The sequence below is a fragment of the Ctenopharyngodon idella genome, chromosome 1 (assembly GCF_019924925.1).
Source record: "Ctenopharyngodon idella isolate HZGC_01 chromosome 1, HZGC01, whole genome shotgun sequence".
Lineage (NCBI taxonomy): Eukaryota > Metazoa > Chordata > Actinopteri > Cypriniformes > Xenocyprididae > Ctenopharyngodon > Ctenopharyngodon idella.
Genome location: NC_067220.1, coordinates 18,898,760 through 18,919,446, shown reverse-complemented (window position 1 = coordinate 18,919,446; position 20,687 = coordinate 18,898,760). Strand labels below are relative to the sequence as shown.

General features: G+C 35.7%; 1 protein-coding gene across 1 annotated transcript; it reads right to left on the bottom strand.

Moving 5' to 3' along the window:
• Window positions 1–3,823: 3,823 nt before the first annotated feature.
• Window positions 3,824–20,171, bottom strand: uba6 (ubiquitin like modifier activating enzyme 6). Its single transcript, XM_051899064.1, has 32 exons — window positions 20,105–20,171; window positions 19,111–19,193; window positions 18,219–18,313; window positions 17,498–17,526; window positions 16,567–16,661; window positions 16,273–16,384; window positions 16,052–16,132; window positions 15,852–15,974; window positions 14,953–15,076; window positions 14,763–14,866; window positions 14,615–14,677; window positions 14,439–14,515; window positions 13,662–13,728; window positions 13,431–13,574; window positions 12,598–12,665; window positions 11,841–12,000; window positions 11,663–11,740; window positions 11,393–11,574; window positions 11,187–11,292; window positions 11,008–11,097; window positions 9,581–9,661; window positions 9,369–9,497; window positions 9,109–9,160; window positions 8,950–9,013; window positions 8,137–8,206; window positions 7,924–7,995; window positions 7,153–7,276; window positions 6,831–7,024; window positions 6,592–6,719; window positions 6,409–6,496; window positions 5,444–5,538; window positions 3,824–5,239 (listed from the first exon to the last, which is right to left on the bottom strand). The coding sequence occupies exons 2-32, from the start codon at window positions 19,146–19,148 to the stop codon at window positions 5,089–5,091; spliced, it is 3,084 nt and encodes a 1,027-aa protein (XP_051755024.1). The 5' UTR covers window positions 19,149–19,193; window positions 20,105–20,171; the 3' UTR covers window positions 3,824–5,088.
• Between the last annotated feature and the right edge of the window lie 516 nt (window positions 20,172–20,687).

Genomic DNA, 20,687 nt, shown 5'->3' with positions numbered 1-20,687 from the left:
CACATTGCAATAAACACGATTCCGAAATACTGTAAGTGAGTTTTTCAAAGACATGGAAAAATGAGCAACTGGATGAAATACTGTCACTTTGCAAGTTTTTAGATTACTGGAAGCAATATATATGGCTTTATTGCTCATTTATAGCACATAATATAACCATGTTTGGATGTCAGATACTAAGCAATGGCGTAAATGAACCAATGAATCGTTGTTAACCAGCTCATTGAAAAACACCGTTTGAAAGAACCGATTCGCAGAAATGAGTCGGACTTCACATTCACTACTCTCCTCCCTTCCAGATGTCGAGCGCAGTCTTCCAATCCGCGTCTCCCCGGAAGGCAGCGGACCAATCAGCCAGCGGACCACAGGAAACACATTCCCGGAGAGAAGAGAGAGCGTGACGGAAAGTTTGGAGAATGGGAGAGAGAACCTTACACAATTTAAACTGGAGCAAATGTACCGCTTAAAACAGAAACTGTCCGAAATAATAATAATAATTCAGTTCTGATAATAAATATCGTGCACTAAGAATTTTTTTTTCTTTTAGTTTTATAGTGCAATTAACTCGAACACTTAAATAAGTGCGTAATCAATCTACATATCATATTTGTAAATTAATCTGAAATAAAATAAAGATCCTATAACGTTAATAAGATCTGTTGAAATTAATTTATAGAGCTAGTTTGTAGTTGGTCTAACTAATTAATGAATGGATTTCAGCAAAGATCCTATAACCCCCATTTTAATGAGTTTGCATGAGATGAGTATTAAAGCAGCTGTCCGGTGTCTAGACTGCTATATTAGCTATTCTGTTACATCATCTTCCTCGGGAAAAGAAGGCACAGGAGGAGAACGAGAAGCTTGTAGTTATGCATGTTAAACAAGATAGCTATTAACCATCTGTGCTCTTAAATGTCTTTAACTGTGTGTGTGTGGGATAGGGGGAGGGTGCAGACTTTTGGTGTGAACTTTGACCCGACAGACTGTGGCAGGCAGTTCATTTGACACTCCAGGGTAAATTGAATTCCTGAGGCCTCCTCCTCTGTCTGAACTAGTGTATGTGTGTTTTACACTCAGAAAATTATTTTAAAAAATCAGTTTAGATGTTATGAAACGCATTTAAACTAACATGGTTTTGTTGTGTTGTAGTGAATAGGTAGGTAAAGGAATTTTTTGTTGATTCAACCCATCAGATGTAAGAGATTTTTAAGTGGTTGCATGGAGAAGCTGCAGAAACAACAAAAGGCATACGTGTCCTGAAAGCACACGCTCAGACATGCTGTCCCAAGTGACCCAGAGGTCAACCTCCACTCAAAGTAGCACCCGTGCCAAGAACAGAGACAGAGCCGAGTTGTTTGTATTCTAAAGAGTAGAGCCGTGAATCAAACATTTCAGAGTCAATCATAAACCTCCATGTGTGCAGATTCACTTTTAAGCTCCAAGTGTTTTATGACTTGTGTACAATATGAAACACAATGATAAAGAGACTATCAGCATTAATTAGCTTAAATATACACAACCATTCAAGTTTACTGTCTATAAGATTTTTTAAAATCTTTTTAAAATAAGTCTCTTTTGCTCACCAAGGCTGCATTTATTTGATCAAAAATACAGTACAGTGTTGTGAAAAAATATTACAATTTAAAATAAGTTTTCTATTTTATTTTAATAAATTATTAAAGTGCAATTTATTCCTGTGATAGCAAAGCTTAATTTTCAGCAGCCAATTCATTCAGTCCTTCATTTGCTGAAAACAGTTGTGCTGCTTAATATTTTTATGGAAACAGTAATACTTTTTTCAGGATTCTTTAAAGAATAGAAAGCTTAAAAGAACAGCATTTGCGTGCAATAGAAATATTCTGTTATTATACAACCCCTGGCAAAAATTATGGAATCACCACACTTAGAGGATGATCACCCAGATTTTTTACTTTATAGCAAACAAACAAATCACAGATATGACACAAAAAAGATTTAGTTCAATAGCTTAACTTTCTGGCTTCAGGAAACATACCTCAAACAAATCCACTTACATTTTTTTTTTATTAATGGCATGTCTTTTTCCAGAGCAAGTAGAGGAAAAAAGTATGGAATCACTCAATGTTGAGGAAAAAAATATGGAATCATCAACAAAAAAGCAATTGTTGCTCCTCCTCTGGCTTTTGACAGCCTAAATTCTTTGAGGCATGGACTTCATTAATGTAAAAAAATATTCCCCATCAAGCTGGTTTCAACTTTCTCAAATAGCATTTGACAGATCAGCTTTGCAGGGTGGAGCCTTGTAATGGATCAGTGTTTTTTTAATTTCCACCATAAATTTTCAATTGGATTAAGAGCTGGACTGTTTGCTGGCCATGTCTTTGAGTTGATATGGCTTTCCTGAAGAAAAGCTTTAACACTCTGCTCTGTGGCAAGATGCATTATCATCCTGAAAAATTATTTCATCTTCACTAAACCTATTTTCTATCGATGGAATGAGAAAAGTGTCCACAATTTCAGTGTACACCAGTGCATTTACTGTTGAGGTAATGATTGTCATCTCCCCTGGTCCTTTACCTGACATGCACCCCCCATATCACAAAAGAGTTGGGAAATTTGATTGTTTTCTTCAAGCAGTCATCTTTATGTTTCATTAGAACGGCACCTGACAAAAGTTCCAGCGTAATCTCCTTGGCTAATGCAGATTTGCGATTCTTCACTGAATAACACTTTCATCCAATCATCCAGAATCCATGATTGCTTCTCTTTAGCCCACTGTAACCTTGTTTTCTTTTAAGTGTTAGTACTCATTTTCATTTGGCTTTTCTATATGTAAGCTCAGTAAGCTCTATATGTAAGTTCAAGCTGGTTTTTTACAGTTCTGTCCCAAAAATTGGCTCCTGATTCTGTCTGTTTTTCTTTTGTTTTGTTGTGCGTCTTCTATTGTAAAGACATATTGCTTTGAGATTTCTATCTTGACGCTTTGACGTCTTCTTTGGTCTGCCCATATGTCTTGCTTTATAACCTTCCCATTTAGTTTATACTTGCACCAAATTTTAGACACATCTGACTGGGAGCAACCAACTTCTTTGGCCATACTCCGTATTGAAATTCCTTGTTGAAGGAGTTTTATAATCCTTTCCATTGTTTCAACTGAGAACTCTCTTCTTGGGGCCATATTTCATTTCAATTAGCCAAGTCAAACAACCCATTAAGGTGCAAGCACTCCCTTTTAACTACTGACTAATTAGCATTTTTAGACTTGTCCCAGTATTTGTTTAAAATGGAAATTAATAGATGATTCCATATTTTTTTCTTCAACATTGAGTGATTCCATACTTTTTTCCTCTACTTGCTCTGGAAAAAGACATGCCATTAATAATAATAACAAAAGTGGATTTGTTTGAGGTATGTTTCCTGAAGCCAGAATGTTAAGATATTGAACAAAACATTTTTTGTGTCATATCTTTGATTTGTTTATTTGCTATACAGTAAAAAATCTGAGTGAACATCCTCTAAGTGTGGTGATTCCATAATTTTTGCCAGGGGTTGTAACCGTCTTTACTTTTCACTTTTGATCAAATAAATGCATAATTGATGAATAAAATGTCTTCCTGACCCTAAACATTTAAACAGTATATTTTGTATATTTTATTATATTACAGTATATTATATTATTAGTACCATATACATACACTCAGCACAGTGCAATCCTCCAGAGTGGTATATCAGATCTTAGATCAAATGAAGATCCATGCTACGTTTTGGATCTTTTCCACAAACTACCAAAAGTGTTAGAAGAGTTGGGAAAATACATGAAAGCAGAGGAAAAAAGGTAATTGCATTTAGACTTGAATTTAATTTTTGATTTATTGAACTTTCTGTTGAATACTGTAGTCACAATGACATCACATTTTCCAATAACTGGTTTAGCTCCTTTAGATATCATCAGATATCATTTTCTGTAAATGCTGGACATCATGACAGGGAATTCTGTGCAACTGAAGGTTTATTTTAAAGGGATCAAACTAGAAACATTGTCCGTGTTTTTCCTGTTCTTTGTGCATTCTAACATATCCACTGTAAGCTCAAAGTGGAATGTTGTGTCATGTGTGTCTATGCGAGTGCATGATTTCTGATCATTATTGCCAATCACGTGTGTACTAAGCAACAGCCGACTGCCCTAAAGGACACTTTAGTATTCACTTTAGGAGTCAATGACATCAACAAGACTGTAAATGCAGCAAAGAACTTGTGAAAGGCCTGTTTTAGATGTCAGCATGCAGGTTGGACTTAGTGATATGAATATACCTTCACATACAGGATGATGTCTATATCATTGTCGATTATGTAGAGTCTCATACTCTAAGCCTTGTCGCTCATGTATCTCGGCCCATCAGGCTGTTGATGGTAGCAAATGGGTACAAGGATACTATTAACTATAGCACCCCCTAGTGGCACTACAGAGAATGCATTTTGAACTGCCATTGTAGGTGTAACATCAGAGGGAATTTTCTTTACCTCATCTGTCTTTGCAGAAAGCTAAGATCACAAAGCACCTGACAGCCACATTCAGTGGTAACCAGCTGTAAAAAAAAAAAAAAAAAAAAAAAAAAAAAAAAATCGCTGAATGCCGATGATGAACATTTTAAACCAGGGGTGAAATCTTTGGTGTTTATGTTGCTTACAGTGACTGACAACTTCTTAAACTCCAATATCCTCCCAAAATATGTGCAAATAAATTACCGCTGATTCATGATGAATGTTCATCTCTTATGAGCCCTCTATTGATTTTTGAGTCCTCTCCCAGTCTAAGAGGCTAACATACAATAATAAGCCCTGGGGAAGTTGTGTAAACACTTTCTTTTTGTTTTACTCTTCAGAGCATTAATATTATAACCATTATTATTGTCACATTGAAGCACAATATAATTATTTTAAGGCATCTGCACAGCACTGTGCAATAAAATAATAAACCAGTAGAAAACAAAAAATTCACTATGTACATTGAGTCTGATCAAGTGCTACTCCACTTGTGGTCCACAGAGCAAGAGGGAGGAGAGTTTGTGTGGGTGTGTCTGTGTATGTGCGTGTGTGTGCGCGCACGTGTTAGGCAGTCTCGCCACTCTCGCTATCTCGACTGAAGTAATAGCGCACTGGGGGACCGGGCAGATCTTCGTCACCATCCACATCAGGGGCAAATGACACGGTAAGGTCAACATACTTCCTGCCTGCAGAAGGTTTGATCAGTTTATGCATTCTGTAAGGAGAAGAGAAATAGGGATATAGTTATGGAAATGCATAAGAGAACAAAGCATTTTATCTTGAAGCTGAAGCATGTATCATTTTTGCAACTGCATTTGATGATGATCGTCGGACAGAAATTATACACAAAGAAGACTTTACAGGGTAAGATTAAATTTATAATCAAAGTAAAATAGGTTATTTTACAGTTGGGCCTTACGTCAGTTTGAGTCTTTTGTTATGGCCCGGCATAACCGGCACATACAGCATCTTCACTCCGTGAACAACCATAGTGGGCTCAATTCCGTACTTCTCCTGAAATGAAGCATAAGCAAGTTCCTATGTAAGCAATAATTCATTCATTCTTAACAAAAAAAAATTAAAAATACAGTATATTAACCCTCAGTGACCCAAGCATTACTATTTTTTTTTTTTTTTTTTTAAACATATCTTAAACGTATGTTTAGGAAGCCACTGATTAAAAAAAAAAACATGTTTATGTACATGTTTTATATTCACCAAGGCTGCATTTATTTGATCAAAACAGTAAAAACAGTACTATTGTGAAATATTATTACAAATTTAAAAACTGTTTTCTATTTGAACATATTTTTAAAAAAAATTCATTCCTGTGATGGAAAAGCTGAATTTTCAGCATCATTACTCCAGTCTTCACTCTTCAGTGTCACATGATCCTTCAGAAATCATTCTAACATGCTGATTTGGTGCTCAAGAAACATTTCTAATATTATTTTTATTATCAATGTTGAAAACAGATGTACTGCTTAATATTTTTGTGAACAGAAGAGTATATTTTATGTTTTAAGTGTTTCAATATTGCAGTTACATTGCCATTTTTCAGTTTCAATGAAGTTCAGGTTTAGAAAAAGTAAAATATATTGTATTATTTCTATCACATTAAGAATTATGAAGTGTGGTTAAAATTTAAAATTTGTCAGCAGATGATGTTGTCATTCTGGGAGATTCCAATTTTAAATATTTTCCTTCCAAACTTGCTGCCATGATACATTTCAGATTGTTAGCAGCTGTTTAATCCATAGTTGGTGAAAATCATGATTAAATGTCAGTATTATCTACTTCCAAAAAGTAATTTTTGGTACAATTGGTCTCTGAAGGTTAAAGTGCCCTTGACATTATTGATCTTCGGGCTCAAGTGCTACTCACCCTTACTGCACTGATGAAATCAGACAAGGTAAAGTCCTCGTGACCAAAGATAGTCCAACGGTCCCAGATAGAAAAGGAGATATCATCTCTGGTCACAACAAAAAGATCAAATTATATGAAGATAAGAAACAGATATCTGTTCATTTTTACAAGTGCCAATCTGTGCATGAGTGTTGCTGTTACCTGATCTGGGTTCTCTTGACTGGAGCAGTTTCTGTGAGCACCATGACTGGAATTGCCAGGTTGAAGAAACAGTTTTTAAACAACTCAAATCCATAACCACCAACAACTTTTATCAACTCCATTGACACCTACAAAGAATGAATAACAACACAATCATAAATAAACAAAGAAAAGGACTAAACACAACAGGAATCATCATAGAAAACGATTTCCTTTCTGAATAGGTTTTTTTCTCTCACCAGTCCTGCGACGGCAGCTGTAGATGTGGCGATAGCAGGGATGATTTTACCAGCAATTCGTTTGGTTTGTAGTCTGTCAGCAGCCTCAATGGCGTACATTTGAGCTCGCAGAGCCGACGCTGACGCTACAAAATCCATGTGTCCGTTTGAGTCATCATCCTTTTCAAAGAACAGTGGAGTCATATGTAGCCTCTCTAAAGACAAAATAAGAAAATGAAAAGAGACATAAAATAAGAGGGAAAAGTATATGGAAAAGTTGAGTATCATGGTTTTGCTTATACAGCTGTTGTATATGAGTGTATGTGGATGAGTTTTAACAAACCAGGTGTTATAAAGCTGGAGTTGATGGCCTCCTGTAGCTGTGAGATCGCTTCTCTCTCCTCTTCACTGCTCACTGTCATTTTCAAATGATCAGGCTTCTTAACGGTCTCATCTGTCTCTATATGCTGATACAAATACAGACCCTTAGTTATTTTCTTAAAGGGGAAGCGAATAATTTCTGCAACTCTAGTGCCGTTTCTGTCTAGCAATTTTTTTAATTGTTTGTCTATTAATACATGCATTAATAGATGTCTTTGTCGCATTTTGCAACATAAGTGATGCTTTTTTTATGATGCCTAGACCTAGCAATGATTTGAAATCAATATTTAGTTCACAATACAATAATAATGCAATTCTATATGCAGAGAATCCCAAACTTTTTTTATTCAGCCAAACCTCTTTGACCTAAAATATTTACTTGAAGTACCTCATGAAATTAATTTAATATTTCAATAATTTAACAACACATTCACATGTTCACGATCTCTAATGACAGTTAATGGTCACATGACATGTAGGTAAACAAATAATTCTTTCTTTTTTATGTTTTATTTTGATTGTATTTATTTAAAATAATTTATTCCAATTTTATATTTTTTATGATTTAATTATTAGCTTTTAAATCAACCCAATTTTCGGAAACCCTGCTTTATGTACGCAACCATTCAAAGGTTTGGGGTCAGTAAGATTTTTTTTAATGTTTATGAAAGAAGTCCGTTTTCAGTGGTGGTTGAATACTAAACACATACATAACTAGTGAAAGAACACATACCTTTTCAGCTGGTTTGTATTCGGGAACCTCCACTTCAGCTAAAACACTCTGAACAGCCTCATAGGAAAGTTTCTATGAATTGTTCAACAGCACATAACAAAAAATAAACAACAAAACATTACAGGAATTAATTCAAGAATTGTATTCAGGTACCACACAAGTCAAAAAAAGAAAGAAACAGACCCAGATTGAGGTGTTAATTTTTTGTTTTACCTCTTCTGAATATGGAATCTTATAAATTCCAGCAAAAAGGCGAGCTGCGCTGACAACAAAACCAAAATGCCTGATGGAGGACAAAGACATTTTTTCATGAACTTCCACACATCACATCTTTTTAAAAGGTTAGTTCACCCAAAAATGAAAGTTATCCCATGATTTACTCACCCTCAAGCCATCCTAGGTGTATATGACTATCTTCTTTCAGACGAACACAATCGGAGATATATTTAAAAATATCCTTGCTCTTCCAAGCTTTATAATGGTTGTGAAGGAGGGGCAGATTTTGAAGCCAAAAAAAAAAAAAAAAATGCATTCATCCCTTATAATCCATACAGCTCCAGGGGGTTAATAAAGGCCTTCTGAAGTGAAGCAATGGGTTTTTGTAAGAAAAATATCCATATTTAAAACTTTATTAACTATAATAACTAGCAAGGAAGCTAGTTATTTGAATTTATAACGTTTTAAATAAGGATATTTTTCTTACAAAACGGATCGCTTCACTTCAAAAGGCCTTTATTAACCCCCTGGAGCTGTATGGATTGTATTTTATAATGGATGGATGAATTTTTGGGGGCTTTAAAAATGTGGCCCCCACTTCACTACCATTATAAAGCCTGGAAGAGCAAAGATATTTTTAAAAATATCTCAGATTGTGTTCATCTGAAAGAAGATATACACCTAGGATGGCTTGAGGGTGAGTAAATCATGGAATAATTTTCATTTTTGGGTGAACTATCCCTTTAATCATTTTTCTCTCTGCCACTGTGAGAAGCAGTCTATAAACAGAATATTTACTCAGATACTCACAGAGGGTCACTGAGGTCAAACTCTATAGGAGAAGGTGGTCGTTTGGGAGACTGCCAGAATAGACCTGAAAACAGAGGAAAACACTTCAGCTGGGCAAAGACGTGACTGTTGGCTTTTAATACAGTTTCTCTGTAAGAGTGAGCAAAGGATGTGACTTACTGCCGTCTTTTAGCCGTGTGTCCAGTGGAAATGAGTGCAGTAGTTGTAATGCCTGAAATATTAAAGTAAAAATGGGATGTTGTAAACACATTCCACAAACACACTTTATTTTCAATAAGAAATGTATTACTATATTATAAAGCATTCAAAAGCATTATAACTATTATATAAGTACCTTTAGATGCCAAAAATAATAGCGGTCATTAGTACAAGATAAACACTACTATAAAATAAAAATTTCTGTAAGACAGTTCAAGTACCTTTCTTTTGAAATACTTATCAAATTTGAGCCGAGCGAGAGCTAGACAGTGATCCCATTGAGTGGGTCTCCGACTCAACAACTTGATGACCTGAAATGATCCTTCCATACTCTCCCCAGCCATCATCCTCTGCACACACAAGCAATGAAATGAAACTACACCAACAAGGCTAAATTAGTGTGTTTAGGTAAGCATATAGTATACATCCTCACCTGTAACACATCCTGAGGTGATGAATGACTCTGCCAGAACATGTTGTAAATGGAGGGTTTGTGGGAGAAAGAACTCTCAAACTATACACAACAAAAACAAGATCACAAATCAGAACACTCACAGCATTTCTAAGTACTATTAGGAGCTCAAAGGAGATCCGGTCAAACTCATTGTATCTAAGCTTTTTTTTTTGTAATTGTTTTAGTCATTCATTTTATTAAAAAGAGTTGTTCAAAACTTGGTGACCTTTTTAAATGTACAATCTGAACAAACAAAAAATGGATTTCATTTAATGAGTCTAAGTTGTTAAAAAAGTCACACCTTGGCCGTTTGTGGTGAAAATTGACCAACCATTGGAAATGAAAGAAAAATACGCTTAGACAGAGTAATTACTTTTAATACGTGTTGAATAAAATCACACAGAAAGTGCAAAAGATTCGCAAAGAAGGATCAATGGGGGATTTTTTAATTAGAGGTACTTCTGACTACGTCTTGAAAAACTACATCCACATTAAAACATTTATCGCATGTCCTAGAATAAAGATCTGATCATGTCCCTGATCAGCCTTCAAGTGGATTTTGGTATTGGTATTGGTAATGACATTTTTCACTTTTTGGAAAAAAAGTTGGTTAAGCCTTGAACATACTGACACAACAAGTCAGATAGCAGTCAATTAACTTTAAAACAGCTGCAAACCTATAAAGAAATGGATGGTTTCTGGATTAAAATTCTTAATTATTAACCGGTTTGGTGGAAACACTTGAAAAAAGTTACTCACAAAAAAATATTACAATAAAATTATATTTCTTGCCTTCAAAATGTCACACTGCTGCCCTGGCAAATACTTGGTCTCCTATCACTTCTAATTTCAATGATAATCAAACATATACTTGGAAACAAAACTGAACTGTTCTCCAAAATACATGCCATGATGGTAATTACAGTACGTGTCCTCAACCTTTCGAGGTGCATGCAAAGTTTATTCACAGCGCTGAAAACAGCGTCTGAACAACAGACCAAACTCTTCCAGGCCTGAGATACAACTACAGTGTTTGAGAGTGGGTCAAAGTGGATGTCGTTCACCATAGGCTAGCATTATGCAGATTTGTTACATTGATAAATAGGTAAGTAACAGTAAGTGAGACTGAGGATTCGTTTCAGCAGTTTAAAATCAAATCTTTCTTTCTTTCTTAGGAGGCAATTTTATACATCGTGCACTTTGATAATTAAAATTTTGCTGACATTTTACATTCTCAAACAGCTATATCATGCACTGCATAAAAGATAATATTTGAAAAAGCATAATATGGACACTTTAAAAAGAAGTTGTTCAAATCATCCTAAGAGACAAAAAAGTTCCACTCACTAAAATATCAGCCTAATATTTACGCCTGGTATTATATGTAAGAGTTGTGTGTTACTGACCTTGTCTCTGGCCCACTGTATGGTGTGTTCAATGACAGCAGGAAAAGACTTTAGAGTGCAAAATGGAATCTCCTCCTCCGGTGGGTCTCTCTGAGAAACACAATCACAGGTGAAAAAAAATTTGATACATAAACTGGCTATAATTAAACTAGACTATGTAAACACGTATACACACTCACATGGCTGTTGTACGACTCAGTGAGGTTTGGGATGATGATCTCGGTGTGCCCTTTCGTACCCATGGTACCCGAGTCTAACAGAGCTTTCTGATTGGATACGCTCCGACTATGAGTTCACAAAAGAACCAAATGAAGCAAATATTAGTAAAATAAGGCAGACATTATACATGGAAAAAAAATAATTTCTGCTGTTAATCATGGATTACCTATCCACATATCTCCGAGCCTCCACGTTGTCCAGTGCGGTGACCACCAGGTTGAGGCGGGAGAAGAAAGCATCACTATAAATATCCTCTGTAGCAGGATACACTTTATTCAGATGAGCATCTATTTGCAGCTCTGGGTTTATTTCTAATGTAGCTGCTGCTGCTGTAGTGCTCTTTGGCTTCTACAGAGAGGGAAGAAAATGGGCAAAAAGAAATGAGAAAAGTAATTTATGAATAAAAGTGTGAAAACTTATCAAATTAATAAGATACCTGTATATGCTGTGGTCTGAAGAGAAACTGCCGGTTGAGGTTGGATTTCTCAATCAAATCTGGATCAGTAATGCAAATCTAGGAATGAAAAAACACATTTTAAGAATTGTACCAACTTTCCATTACTCAAGTAAGTGAGAAGAAAAAATGAAGAGTCCTATCAGGTGTATATCCCCACCTCTCCTGAGCATCTGTTCAATCCCACACCCAAAAGTGCCAAATTCTTCAGCATCTCACAGCCAATAGCACCACAGCCCACCATAAAGACTCGACACTTGTGCAGTGTCGAACACAGTGACTCGCCGATACATGCCCTCAATGCATCGTACCGATCACCCCTACAAGCACACGTCAAAAACATTTAAAGTAGTGATCCTCAACTATATGACCCATGGTTTTTCCAGTTTATTTTAAAAATATTTTTACTCACAATTTCTACCAGGCATAAGAATAAAAATAAATATATATATATTCATTATAAAAAATGCCCAAAGATTTTATTTAATTAAAAATTACTTTTCCAGGTCTAGAAATCATACAAAATTAGGCTACCTCACATTTCCAGAGGAAAAAAAGTTGAGGAGCTGAATAAAAAAAAAAAAATCTTGATTTTTAATTGTTTCAGCTTATTTTAATGCTTTTGTCTTATTTAAAATAATTTTAAGTCATTTTGAGGCCTCTTGTAAGTTTGCTGAGGCACCCTGGTTGAGAACCACCACTGATGTAAAAGAATGACGACAATGAGTAAATGATGACAGAATTTGCATTTTTGGGTGAACTATTCTTTTAGGGCAATTTATGAATTAAAATGGAATTGCTTGTAGGTCAGAAAGAACAAAAGTAAGTTAAGAAATATTACCATTCTCAAAATGCAGTAGAAACATATGAACTAACAAAATATGATAGTGGAGCTCAATACTTGGCGTCACGCTCACCTTGGGGCAAATTCCTCGGCAGAAAGAGATTGGAGGGGCTGAACCACCTCAACTGCATCGAGATAAAACTGTATAAATACACATAAAATAAAGAATGAATATCATGTCTTCATATAAATGTCATACATACACTTCCAATTCAAAAGTCTGCAGTCAGTAAGATTCTTTTGTTTGATTCTTTCTTTCTTTTTTGTTTTTAAAGAAAGAACGAAAGAAAGAAAGAAGTACTTTTATCCAGCAAGGATACATTAAACTGATCAAAAGTGACAGTAAAGGCTTAAATTGTAACATTTTTATTTCAAAATAAATGAGATTCTTTTGAACTTTCTATTCATCAAAGAATCTCACTAATTGCATCATCAGGTTCGGCACTCCTATTGGTTTTTGATTTGATGGTTGTTGTAGGAGAAGTCACACTGCAAGACTGTGTGTCAAATCTTCTGACACTGGCAAAATTTCGTCTGAGGTAAAATTTGATCGCAATGGTCATTAATCGGCTGTCGGTGAACATGTCAAACTCACAATCAAAGACTTCAGATTTTGGCCTAGGATCAGATGAATCTTTTAGGATTCACAAAATTTGTCTCAGACGGCCAAATCGTGGCCAAAATTGTACAGCGTGAGCCTTAGAATGATTATGTGGCTTCATATTTTAAAATGTAATAAAATTTCACAACATTATTGTTTTTTCTTTGTTTTTTGTTTTTGTTCAATAAATGCAGCCTTGGTGAGCATAAGAGACTTCTTTCAAAAACATTAAAAATCTTTCAGACCCTAAACTTTTGAATGGTAGTGTACTTGAAAGACAAAAGAACATCTGACCTTTGACTTACCCATTGCTGGAGAGGGGAAAACTTTCCAGTGAGAGCCTTTAAAACCTCCTGACTAGCGATACCACCCACCGCTGCCGCTAGAGGAGGGAGACATCCCCTCGCACAGCGCGACACACACCTCACCAGATCCTGGTTTATGCATACCTGACACCAAACATTTTTTAAATTAAAAGATGGAAATGTAAAGATGTGCAAAACAGGATGTGTCTGAGTGTTTGTAAAAAAACTGACTTTGTTTTTAAGTGTTTTGTTGATCTCCTCTGTGAACTTCAGGAGCAGCTCAGCATCCTGCAAACATCTACACACAGAAGAGGAAAATAATTCATCACAATTTTAATTATCCATGTCAATCATAATCAGATAGAGAGAAAAAGAGAGAAATTAAAGATGCAACATGCAATTTGTCTGTCCACACTGAATAAGAAATAATTAAATAATTAATTAATTGGTAATTGAAGTTGGGTAATTGCACTCCGTATGCCATTAAGGGAGCCGTCTTAAATCATAAATCTAGAAAAATTAAAACAGACAACACAGAATTCCAGAAAAAAAAAATAAAACATTTCATAGGTCCCTATAAAATTTGTATTATTTTTATTATTATTTAATTCATTTATTAAAACGTTTTATGAATTCAATTGATTAGACATGCTTTTGATTATTAAAACATTAAAACAGAATATGGGAAAAAATAAAATGGGATTTAAAAAAAAAAAAAAAACAGATTTAATTTGGCCGTTGTATATTCATGTTGTGAGCACGAAATAGACGCTGACATCTGAAAAATGCTAACTGTTACGGTCAATGATTTTGGCCCTCCAAAATCCTTCGGCTGCTGAAATTTTGGTGCATCACTAATATAAACCAAACCCTTTCGCCCTGGTTGCTTTATCATGCCACGTCTAGTGTAGGTCAAAACCTATTTAAAACATAGTGATATGCTGTTGGTAAAACAGCTTGCTGGGTTTTAAAATACAGCTTCAAAAAGAAAAAAAAAAAGTTATTTACCCGATGTTGGGGAGTCTAGCATGCTGTTCCAAGAAAGCATCCAAAGATAACATGATAGTATGGAGCTGCAGAGGGACCTGATTAGATAGGGCACTTTTATTAAGACAAAAAGTGACTGATTCTCATGTCAATAACAATAAATGGATTCCAACAACGAAAGAAACTGTGTTTCTTACCTCTGGTTTACTGAAGTCTGGAGTAAGGAGCCGAGGATCAGATAACTGCTGCTCCATCGTCTCCTAAACAGACCACAGATTGAGGAAACAGTTACTCATTACATTTTACCACTATTAAACAGACCAACTGAAGTTGGTGTCAACATACAAAGCTGAAGGTTTTGGGGATCTTGACTAGTCGGAAGATTCCTCCATGAGCATATGGCTGGAATGATGAGGTATCTCCAATCGCAAAACTGTAGGGAGACAGAACTAAATACACACACATAGACAAGAGTGTTAAGTAGGTCAGTAGAATACATCATTGCGCATGATGAAGGTAGAGTTTGTGTTCAGACCTGTAACTTGGTGTGTGGAACCATTGAGTTCACTCATGCCATTGATCTCTTTAAAGCACACACTCTGCCCTGTCTGGAGGCCGTGTGTTCGGCTGTCCATACATGTCACAACACCAGGGCTCCCCTGTGATTGGATGTCAAGCAGGAAGTTAATAAACGACCTATATTACAGAACTGAGCGTTTCAGTTTAAGTTCAGAATCAGGCTAAGGGTGTGTTCACACGTGGCAGGTTTGGTTAGATTAAAACAAACTCTGGTGCAATTGCTCTGTTTTAGTGCAGTTCATTTGAATAAGTGTGAACTTCCATCCAAACCTTGGTGCGCACCAAACGAGTGGACTGAGACCCACCTTCTCATGGGGTCTTGTCTCAGTCCACTTCAAAAGGAACTCTGGTGTGGTTCAACTTAAAAATATGAATCTAACTCAGACCAAAGACATCTAAACGAACCAAAAACAGGACATTGTCAAAAGATGCAAACCTAAAAAAGGACAGAATGCTCAAGCATACCTGGTGCCGGAACTGGAACTGGTGCTGTTTTGAATCCTTTACACATTTTATAAGCTCTTCATGAGTTCTTAGCTGGTAACAATATTATCACGAGCAACATATACAACGAGCACATTTAGCCCAGCACACAGCATTGTTTTGGATGTTTGGTAAGTTTTGTCGAAAAATATACGTCATAAGACACTTTTTTTTGTTGCATTTTTAGGTTCGGTATTAAAAATGACAGTGTGAGCGCTAAGCAAACCAGGACCAAATGTATAATTTTCTTTTTTGGTCCAGACCAAAAGAGCTAAGAGAACCGAACTACAAGTGTGAACACACCCTAAATAGGACTAAAGAAAGGATCACATGCCAAGAGAAATGTGAAGGTGAGAGAGTTTCTCTCATTACCTGGCTGATGTTTTGGATGAAGACTTCTTTTGGTTCTTCTCCAGTAGGGTCAGACACCTCAAATGTCTCCCCAAAATCACAGAACACTCGTGAGCAGATCCCAAATATATCACAGCCAATGAACTGCACCAAAAAAGCATTTTAAAGCATCCAAACAGAGAGTTATAGCTATGTGAAAGTATGTCTGGGAATATCTGTACCTTAATAGGAGGCTGCTGAGAGTGGCAGAAATGGTTGATTCGTTTCTGTAAGCTCAGCTTTGTTTCTGTTAGTATTACACACTAGAGAAATAAATAAAAGAACAGACACATTAAGTATGATATGAACAAAACAATCTAATTAATAATCTAACCGGAATAATGGCAAATAATGTTAAATGTTTGTTGCACTTTGAACTTGAGCTGTTTTCATAGAGACCGACCTGGTATCTCTTCAGGAAGCTGAGGTCAGTGCTTTCATCCAGGACATCAGTGGACACACTGACCTGAACATATGGGTTTAACTCAGCCACTCGTGAATGGACAGCCTCCACCCTTAGAGAGAGAGAAAATCATTATGATCACGGCACAGCTTTATACAAATAAATAAAATAAACAAACTAGTATCAGATAAGGCCACAGAGACACTTATGTAGGGTCGTATCTTTATTAAGGGTGGATGATATGAAAAAAATCATGGTTGTATCATGCCTGTAACAAAAGTAACTGTAGTGCACCTTTTCTTCTGGCTATGCACATCCTCTTCTCTGATGAAGAAGTTGGTACCCAGATCCCAAACTTCACATCGCTTACAGTCATGAAGGGTGACTGCCTACAAATACACATGTGCAAATCTCATAACACAGTTATAACACTACTGAAAAGTAACTGATCAGCAAATAAGTCGCCTAACAGTAAAAAGTGAGTACACAATATACTATAGATAACAGGTGTTCAAAATTAATTTTAATCGCTATACACTACCGTTCAAAAGTTTGGGGTTAGTTTTTAGAAAGAAATGATTACCTTTATTCAGCAAAGATGCATTAAATTGATCAAAAGTGACAGTAAAGACATTTATAATTTTAAAAAGATTTGTATTTCAAATAAACGTTCTTTTGAAAGTTCTATTCATCAAAGAATCCTAAAAAAATAAATAAAAAATATCATGGTTTCCACAGAAATATTAAGCAGAACAACCATTTTCAACATTTAACATTTCAACATAAGAAATGTTTCTTGAGCACCAAATTAGCATATTAGAATGATTTCTGAAGGATCATGTGACACTGAGTAATGACTAATGACTAATTTTCAGACTAGTGTTGAAAATTCAGCTTTCCATCACAGGAATAAATTAAATTTTAAAATATATTAAAATACAAAACAATTATCTCAAATTGCAATAATATTTCACAATATTAGTGTTTTTACAGTATCTATTTGTAAAATAAAAGCAGCCTTGGTAAGCATTAGAGACTTCTTTAAAAAAAAAATATGAAAAAATCTTATCAATCTTTAACTTTTGAACGGTAGAGTATAACAAAAAAAACAACAATTTAGCCATGATATTTTGTTTATATAGAGTTTATATTTGTTTATATATTTTGTTTATATAGTTTATATAGAAAAACAAAGAAAGAAATTAAGTCTAGACATTTATCTTACCTTCACTCCTGCCAGAACAATGTTTTTTGCTGCACAAGATGAGAGATTTTTGATTAGAACTTAAGTAATGTGAATTACAGCACTAAACACAAATTACAAAAAAACAACAACAAAAAAAGGTTATGTTTATGGTTATGGTTAGGTAATGTAATTTATAACTCATTGCATAAGGAAGGGAGGAGCTTATTGGAGGAAAGACTGAAAAAAATACATCTCAGATCATGATATACTAGAAACTAGATACTTTCAATACCCTTGTACTAATTATAGCTATTTACAATTTCTAGAGATTTTAATTTGGCATGAAACGGAAGTTGCAATAGTCTTTTCTTCAATATTGCATGTATACGTGTGAAACGGCTTCTTGAACAACATGTAGGGTGGGACTTGATTTTGTCCAAGGGGAACTGATTGGATTGTTGTGGTTTGCTATAGCTGTGATCTCATGTGAGTGACAGGTTATCCCGCCCTCATGCCGGTAAACACATCATCAGAGAAGAGATCTCATTGAAAGTGGGAGAGGAAGTTATTTTGATTACGAGAGCACATGCATTAAAAAAATAATGATGTGGACGGACAAATCACTTATAATAAATACTGCAATATTCAAAAAAATATATATAAGAATTGTCAAATTTGATTTCATGGTGACTTTAAAAGCAAGTAAATAGGAAAAAAAGTACTGGAGTTTTGTACGGATGGACATATTGGCATCACTCACCTATTTCCACTCCAAGAGCTCCCATTCCACTGACAAGCACAGCGGACTGGGCCATCTGCTGCATAGCACTGTCCCCCAGCACATACCGCTGCCGACTGCACACACACACACACGATTAGAAGCAGCAAAGTTGGACTGAATCTGATTTTTAACTAATTAGATTCTGTACATGACAGAAAGCAAAGCCTTCTGTCTCAGAAGCCCTGTTTAAACCTGGTATTAAGATGCGTTTTGGTCGATCGGATCACAAGTAGACGAGGGAGACACATACCGTTTACACCTGGTATTTTACCATCTCTTTTCTCCACTTTCAACTACTTCTGTCCTGATTTCTTCGAAGGGAGGGTCTATGGGTTTTTTTTTTCAGATCTTTTGATCTAATGGACAAAATAAGCTCACATAACTTATATATAAACACTACCGGAGACGACAGAAAAACATATGGAGAGCAGCAGCTTTCGTTTCTGCTCTGATAGCTGCAAGATTACACCAAACTCGGCGAGAGCATGTCAGAAATCAGGAACGGTGAGAGAACATTGTGCTTGGTACATTTTTTTATCTTCAAACCAAACTTGGGTCTTCAGCCGACAAAGTTTAAATCCTGTCTGGCTAGCGCGCTTCCCATGTTTAGGCGGAGAGCAGGCGGTCTTTACTGACTGTTTGAATGCATTCGACCACATGAGCGTCTACACTACGAAAGCAATCTGGTCAAATGCGTTTCAACTACCTCTGGAAGTGGTCGTAAGTGAACAAGCTCAAAACATTTTACACCCCGTTTGCGTTTACACCTACATTTAGCGTCGTTCACGTGTGATCCGATCGACCAAAACGTATCTTAATAACCAGGTGTAAACAGAGCCGGAGTGATTCAGCTTCAGCATTTACAGTGTACCTGTACAGAGAGTCATCTATATCCATGGAGTCAGCCATAGTGGGAAGGGGAGAGGGGGTGTCCAGGTGTTCCTCTGTAAGATTCTGTAGGAGAGGTAAAGAGAATCTTTTCCATTTTACTGATTATACACATTACCAGTATTTAAGAATTCCGTTCAGAAAGTTTACAGCTGCAAACTTCCTTATGTCAAAGATCTGGGTGTCATGCATGTAACTTTTCAGACACAATCTACAGTAGCCCCACATCAACCTGACCAGCTCCCGTGCACCTGTAAACCGGTTCGATTGGTTCATTCAAAAGAACCGACTCAAAAGAACGATTCATTGACAAATCTCAATGGTTTGATAAAACATTTTTTAGAAACAAATATACTCACAACTGAAAGAATGACTTTTAAAAATGTATTTAATTATATAACTTCTTTTCAGGCTTTAGATGACACAATTTTAAAATCTCCTGATATGTGCCGGTTTTCCTTGAGCATTTTAGCCCTGAATGACTTGACAAATAATTCTGCCTGCATTGCCAGGTCGGTTTTATGCATTGTCATGTTTCACATAACATACATATACTTGTCAAATGATCAACACATTATGACTTTCTAAAAAAGCAATCTGTTTGAGACTTGAAACACGAAATAATACATATTACGTGAATAATACCCTCCATATAAAGACGACAGGCTTTAAATGAAGATCTAAAACACAATATAAATCACACAATCACAAAAACATTTCATATTTAATCGAAGATCGTTAAACATGTCATAGAATCATTAATTTATCATATTGCTTACTCATATCTATGTATCATTAGCACACAGGCTAACTGAGCTGTTCATAAAATTAGCCTATCTGTTTAACTATATACAGATCAATCAAATGTGCAGGCACGACTCTGCTTAATGCGCCTTTACGGCTGTGATGGCTTGATTTCAGTAAGTCGTGGTTTAAAGTATGTCTGTACCATAGAAAGAGAGCTGTGAATTAGCTACCTGTCAATGTGCGCGAGGAACGAGAGCAGCACACTTCTTCTACTGCGCGTGTGCGGTGGGGTTTCATGATGGGAAACTATCTACCGCCACCTAGTGGAATGAATTACTCAGAATCATTTATTGACATATGTGTGTACAGTACACCACTGATCTATATAAATGACGTGTCAGATCAGTGGTGTACACACATAAAAAGAATTTGTCTTGGTGACAGAAGAAGCTTCCAGTGCACAGAAACAACAACAACAATACACAGATAGTAAAAAATAAAGATAAGTGAATAAAGAATTTGTCTATACTATAGGCCTATGTTTATCTTAGTTTTTTATTCACAATGATTGATGGTTTTTATGGTTGTCTTTTATGTGTTAATTGTTCAAAATGTTACAATTTAAAAAAAACAAAGAAAGTCATTTAAAAATAGCTCAGTATTCTGATCAAATATTCAAGCACCTTATATATTTTCCTTATACACTTCTTTAACTATCTAATTGGTCAGATGATTTTGTGAAACAGGGCAGTACCACTGATAGGCTATATCATGCTGTTTAATATAGAGTTGGGATGTTTGATGTGCGTTAAT

What these genes read in the sequence shown, in the direction of transcription:
- uba6 (XM_051899064.1), bottom strand. Translation starts at nt 19,148, where the DNA reads ATGGCTGACTCCATGGATATAGATGACTCTCTGTACAG. An exon ending in GCTTCCTGAAGAGATACCAG is followed by an intron (nt 16,133 to 16,272) that starts GTCGGTCTCTAT and finishes TTATTTCTCTAG; the next exon opens with TGTGTAATACTAACAGAAAC. An exon ending in GCTCGGAGATATGTGGATAG is followed by an intron (nt 11,293 to 11,392) that starts GTAATCCATGAT and finishes GTGAACTCATAG; the next exon opens with TCGGAGCGTATCCAATCAGA.